The following is a 6,729-nucleotide window of genomic DNA, read 5'->3' on the forward strand; positions in this document are numbered from 1 at the left end:
AAGATCTTTGAATGCATATCTTATTCATCAGATTTACTTTAACAAAGGAAAGCTTTAGTACATCCAGTGCCAAGGATGTAACAGATATTTTTTTTGCCAAATAGATGAATGATGACCGTTGGCCAGCACTGCCACAACATTTGGTCTGCCAGAAAGACCCAGAAAGACCCAGAGGTAGACTGCCTTATGGGGTAATATCTCATACATGAGCTTTGGAGTCAGACTAACCTGGATTGACTCCTGTTTGCAAGTGGTGTCATCCTCTGTGATTTACTTCTCTGCAGTTAATTTTCAGTTCCATGTTTTGGACACTACTGGGTCTGTACTCAATGTTCAGAAACTGCCAGCTTTTACTAATGGTACTATTATGAAGCTTGACTAAGGTAGGTGACTTGGTATGGCTGAGTGTGAAAGATGCTTGACTCTCCCGGTTCCTATCTCATCAATGGGATAGACTACTGGGGTAAAAGTAGAGTATCTTAATTGAGAACTTCGCTGCTTCATTTGCAATATATGTGACCCTCTTTGACCACTATCTCTCTCTCTCTGACAGTCTGTCTCAGTGGTCCTCAACCCTGGCTATGCCTTACAATCACTTGGCCCCACACTGAGCCAATTAGAATGTTCTCCAGGGGGCTGATGTGCAGCTGGGACTGAGAATTGCTGGCCTCCTACTCTCTTGTTTCCAAGACCACAAGCATTTTCTTGGAGAGAAAAACACCCCTATTTTTGGCCAGGTATGGTGGTACACACCTGTAATTTCAGCACACTGGGAGGCTGAGGCAGGAGCCTAACTTACATAATTTAGGAAGACCCTATAGCAAAATAAAAAGGATAAAAAAGAGTACTGGGGTTTAAGTCCCAGTACTGTGCCAAAAAATAGTTTCCTAAAGCAGGCAACAAATTCAGCAGAAAGGGCAGGGCTTGGAGCCAGAAACCTACAGTTCTAGCCCTGATTCAAGTTGGAGGTGTGACCCAGCAACCATGAGACCTGTATCCTTAGATTCCCAAACAGATCAAACAAGCACAATAGAATCTTCTGTTCTCTCTACCTCAAACCATAATATGAAGTTCAAAGTGGAAAACAGTTAAGACTTCTAAAAAATTTGGAATAATATTACTAAGTATTACTATTTTTTGCTCTGCTCATAATTAGAAAATTCTCACAGCCCAGGTGACGAGATGTGGGGCTTGCACACCACGTTTTACCTTTTTAAGATCCCAATTTCTTCATCTATAATATGGTAAAACCCACTCTGCTGATTGTCAGCAGGAAAGGAAGCAATGGAGATTGAACACAAGTTGGCTATGTCGGTTATTTTTGTTTGGTATTGTTATTACAAAACTGTGAGTAGCCTCACATAAATTATTGAATTTGATCCTATTAGCAAATTTCACAGTCTCTGATGGAAGTATATGCTGATACTCACTCGACCTTAAGTATATAAGAGAATTTTTGGCTGAGAAACTTTCTTTGCAACGTCTCAGGGAACTTTTGGTTAAAACCAAGCCTGCCAAGGTGACAGGTACAGCTGCTATGTGGGACCTTCCCCCTTAACTTCCATCACCTGGGCTTTCCTGACTGCTAAGTGTGTGACAGAAGATCAGTACTGCAAGAATCAACTTGACTGAGGTGGGTTGAAATCCTTTGGTATGTGGCATCAAAATAGAAGAAAGAGGCCCAGAGGCACAGGCAGGCTGAAGTGCCTGGGCCCGGAGCAAGTGCCACCTACCTGTCACTACATTTTCATTCTGAATTGTGGTACCTGGTACCTCTTTCTAAACTCCAGACACCTATGTTCTCTAGTACAAGCATCTGTCCCCTAATATTGACTCCCAAGCCCAGTGATCAAAAAAGTTGTTTCTGGGACACCCAGCATTTAGAAGAGTGAAAAATAAAAGTGAGGGAAATTAGTATAGTGATCACTGATTTTGCCTCTACTGGTGTTTTTATTCTTACCTTTCACAAAGCAATACAAATGTATGTTGTCAGCCAGTGACATAAACATATTTTCCTTCCCTAAGACAAATCTGATAATTGCTGTTGTTGGGACATATTTTGCAACACACAAAACAATAGATTTAGGATGTCAGGTTTCAGTGCAACAAAACAGAACAAGTCTGGGAAAGCATGAACTGTCCTTGCAAATGAGACTCTGATAGATGTTCCTGCTTACCTACGGATATGGTCCACACAGCAATGATCTTCAGAAATGCCTTAGTTCTGGAGTTGAAGCGGCTGTGGTGGATGGGGTTCTGGATGGCAACATAGCGGTCCAGCGAGATGGCACAGAGGTGCATGATGGAGGCCGTGGAGAAGAGCACGTCCAGGTAAATCCAGACTGCACAGAGCTTGCTAGGCAGAGGCCACCGGTACCCTAGAACACAGAAGCTTAGCATCAGTAGGCCACCTCATGCCTCTCAGGGCATGTGAATTATGCTCTGGGACAGAAGTCTCCATTGTGGGGACAGCCACAGGTGACTGCAAAGAGCAACGTAAAAAGTTTTCAACATCAGGACAAACTCTAACTATTGTATTGATTGATGAATACAAGGTCTGAGTTTTTCTGGTGTCTGGGATTACACTACTGTCATGTGATGAACTCACATTGTCCCTTTTCAGGGGTTCTCTTGCCTTCCCACCACTCAGTCAAACTATTTAAAAAGTGACTTATGATCTAGAGTTATGATGTGCTTTGAGCTACTTTGTGGGAGCACCTCTCAAATTGTGCTGTCATTATTTATTCACATGTTTTTCCCTACAGATTTTAGCTCCAAGGGTTAGTCCCATTGTAGTCATTGTGATAAGCACCCGGTCTCATATAATGATGGTAATAAACGGAATTGGTACAAATGACTAAATGATTAAAATATAGGTTGGGAATATGTCTTTACTTGTAAAAATGAAAAATAGCTACCTAATGATGCTTTGATTGTAAATCTCATATTCGGGGTGTGGGGAACACTGAAGACAATGGAGATGCAATGCTGCACCTGGCCCATGGACCACACCTGGAGAAGAGTGGCTTAGGTGGTGGTTCTCACTCTGACCTACACACAGAATCCACTGGAGAGCTTTAGAGACCAGGCCAAACCGCCCATAAACCATTCTGAAGAGCCCAATGAAGGTGTGTCTCAAACGAAAATAGGTTTTAAAACTCCCTGAAGATTCCAATATATAAGAAGCACTTATTCCAATATATAAGCAGTTCACGTGCTATGTTAGGAACAGAGAAGACACCTTATGGACATCAGCAAAGTGTCATTTTTGTGTATTTTGGAAGACATCAAACGGTTTTATAAGTTGCTAAACAGTTTTGGTAGCAGTATAAGCAATGGAGCCTGCATATAAAAAGGAATATTGTAAAAATCACTCTTTCTTCACAATGTCACAGACTCCAAAGCTTCACAAACTCCACAAGTGAACTACTCTCACTACCAAGGTGCCCCTGGGGATAATTAGAAAAGGAAAGGGTGCAGACACCACCCTCATTTAGAACCCTTGACTCTCTTAGTTTGCAAAGTGCTTGAGATGAAAGGAATGCGTTTTCTTTAGCAGAGCCTGGGGGGAAGTCGGCTTAGCCTGTTCAGAGCTGATGTTGGCTCTTGGAGGGGTTTTCTCTGGAAGGAGGCAGCCGCAGACCTTAAACCGGTTTTCTGCGGTGGAGATAAGGAGTGGACGTTTCCTTCGACGAGACCGCTGGGCGGCACCCCGCAGGCTGAAGGAGACCGGAGGATCTGGCAGGGCGGGGGCGAAAGGCTTCTGGGCGAGCAGTTGCCACCAGGGGGCGCGCTTGCACCCAAGCGGGTGGTGCCAACCGGTGGTCCTTGAAATCCGGCCAGGCCTGCTCCACCAGTCTGCGGGGGTCCCCCTGCCCTCCTGCAGCGCTTTCGGTTCCCGGGGTCACCCCCCAACACCTGGAGTTTGCATCTGATTGCGGGCAGAGTTTTTAGGAAGTGGAAACCCCCTCTAGAACTCCTGAGAAATGACAGGCACATTTAAAAAAATCATTCCTGTGAGGCGTTTGAATGGTCAAGCGGGGGTTTAGCTTTACATGGGCATTAGCAAACCTCTGCAGAGTGAAGCCCGCTCTGCCTCGCCCACTTCCTCCTCCACCTTCTTGTGGGCTGGGTGAATTCTTTTTTTCTTTTCTAAGCCTCTAAAACTTGGCCAGAAAATCCTTTATTAAAGACAGCTATCAACCTGTCTCCAGGCTCTGTTTAAGCTGCTGACATGCCCAAGTTAGCAGTCTCAACAGTCTCTCTTTCGCTCTCTGATTAGGGAGAAATCTGCCTGTTACTTATAACTTGGAAAGAGTATTTCATTCTGCTCCCTGATGAAGCGTTTCCAATGTTTGCTCATTTGCTGAGATGTTTGACTGTGTCAAACTCTGTTGAGAAGAAAGCAAGACGAATCCCTTTCCACTCGTTTTCCACCCTCCTCTAACCCGGACTGACAAAGCTCAGGCATGTGCATTTGTAAAGAGTTTAGGGTGTAATTCAAAGACACATTTCTAAATTAGCTTCTCTGGGGCAGCGAACAATTAAAACCAGAGTAATTTATTTATTCTAATGGAGACTCTGAATACTTTAACATTAAACCCACTGCACCACTAATGCTCTCTCTGCAAATGCTCCGAGGTAATTGAGAAGGTTTTACCACCCCATTAGAAGTGCTGGCAAGTGAGAGAAAGGTAAAACTGTCCTGTCCTAACGCTTGACTATTTCGGTGTGGGAATATAAAGGAGCAAAAATCAAGCCGATTCAGAATGATGGGGAAATTGCTGCTTGATGACTGTATTGAGTTATTTATAATCATTTATGCATAAAGTGTATATTAAAGCATACAACTTTATAAGCCTAACTACATACCAGGTTTAAAGCTCAAAACTAATAATCTCAGATAATAGGTTTTTGGTTTTCTCAAGTGAAACATCATTTTAAGAGTTAAAACGTAAGTAACATAACGCGGTGGGTTCTAGTCTATAAAAAAAGCCTCCTATTACAGTTGAAGCCCTTGCCAGACTCTGGTAACGGCATGCACACGCTCTGGGAGCGGCATGAGCGCAGTGGGAAAGGAATGCCACTCACCATAGAGGATGGTTAACATGGACACAGGCATGACCAGGAAACCCAGCAGCATATCAGCTATGGCAAGGGACATCAGGAAATAGTTGGTGGCGTTCTGCAGCTTTTTCTCTAGGGACACTGCCATGATGACGAGTATGTTTCCAGCAATGGTTAGAATAATCACTACAGCTGTCAATAAAGCAGACCAGTTTTTTTCCTGGAGATGAAGTAAGGAGAAACATGTTGAGGAGAGGCACCCTTCACAGGAAAGGTTGGTTCGATTTTCAGAGTTTATTGTCCAGTTAAATACATCAGACATATTCGCTTCTCCTGAGTTAAAGGCATTGTAGAGCCTTCTGTCATCATCTAACTGCATTAAGGAGTTCGGAGTTGAGCTCAGAGAAGTATTTTCTTCACAAAGAATATCCATGGCTGTGCTGGACCTTGTAACAGATGAAGTGCTGAAAGACTCACAAGTTACAGCTTCCATTCACCATTCATCTCTGTGTCCCCACACTGCACTGTGTGGAAGCTGGTGTACGTAGGGGGCTCCTTTGGTTGGCTTTTCCTCTCCCATTATTGTATTAACAGTTGAAGAACTGTGATGCTGCTTTGTATTTCCTCCCTTTACAATTTCAGTGCAGTCCACTGTTGGGTGGTATTTTTTTCAGCAAAGCAAAAAAAAAAAAAAAAAAAAAAAAGCAGCCAGAACAAACTTTTATCACAGAGGGTGCAGAGTTCTGAGAATTTAGGAAGACAAATGTGATCTTGGCCAAAGAAGAAAAGTTTTATAACTACTAGAAATCTTGTTTAGCTATATCTCCTTCAGTTAGATATGCTGGTCACCGAAATTGAGCTTCAGGGTTAAAACAGCATGCAATCCAAGCCACTGGTGATGTATGCGGTTGACAGAAAAGCAGTCAATTAAAAATGTGTCCAGTGTTAATCCTCTAGTTACTGGGAACACTTCAGGTAATAGTTCTCAGTCAGGCTTAGTCTGAGGTGCCGCGGCAGTTGCTGTCAGGAATATCAGCTTGTATTATGATGCTTAATTAACACAAGGAAAAAGAAAAAGTCCTGGAGATTAGTAGATAACTTTCCACCCCAGAAATTCTCATGGAAATGAATTCATTTTGGCCAAGCATGATTTCAAACCAGAAAGAAAAACAAAAAGGAAATCACACAGCAATAAAATATAGTAGCAAAAGAACTTACGCTTGTCCCCAGGATCCACGAAGCAGGCACATTTGGCTATTCTGTGACTCGCCCCATCTCGCACGGTCATTAAGCTAGTGCACAAACCCCTCTCCCTGAGCTTCCAGAAGCACAATAAGATGATAATTTGATTGCTGTTTTCGCTGACTTCAAAAACTGCATGCAAGAGTGCAACCAGTTCCAGCCCTGTGAGGTCCGCGTTGGCTTCCTCTGCCACCGCCCGGCGTGGGTCCTTCCTCCCCGCGCGGCTCGCCTCAGCAGGCACACGCTGAGAAATCATTCACCAGCCTTCCCAAAGTCACACAAAAGAACCAGACGAGAAAGTAGGAAGAGCGGTCTGCGCTCAGGGCTCCCAGTCACCACGGGGACAGAGCGGCTCTCTGGCTGCCGCGCGCATCAGACCTCCCTGTGTGTGTCATAACCGGCAAGGTGGCAACAGCCAGG

At 44.0% G+C, this 6,729-nt stretch overlaps 1 protein-coding gene across 1 annotated transcript in view; it reads right to left on the reverse strand.

The window, feature by feature from the left end:
* Positions 1-5,733, reverse strand: part of Htr2a (5-hydroxytryptamine (serotonin) receptor 2A, G protein-coupled) — a 63,827-nt gene extending 58,094 nt beyond the window's left edge. Inside the window, exons 1-2 of the mRNA XM_005387547.2 lie at positions 5,092-5,733; positions 2,178-2,378 (exon numbers count right to left, since the gene is read on the reverse strand). Of these exons, the coding sequence (XP_005387604.1) occupies positions 2,178-2,378; positions 5,092-5,560 (670 nt within the window). The 5' untranslated portion in view covers positions 5,561-5,733. The remainder of the gene's footprint in view (positions 1-2,177; positions 2,379-5,091) is intronic.
* Positions 5,734-6,729: the final 996 nt, after the last annotated feature.

This window comes from Chinchilla lanigera, unplaced genomic scaffold (genome assembly GCF_000276665.1).
Source record: "Chinchilla lanigera isolate Chin_1 unplaced genomic scaffold, ChiLan1.0 scaffold00030, whole genome shotgun sequence".
Lineage (NCBI taxonomy): Eukaryota > Metazoa > Chordata > Mammalia > Rodentia > Chinchillidae > Chinchilla > Chinchilla lanigera.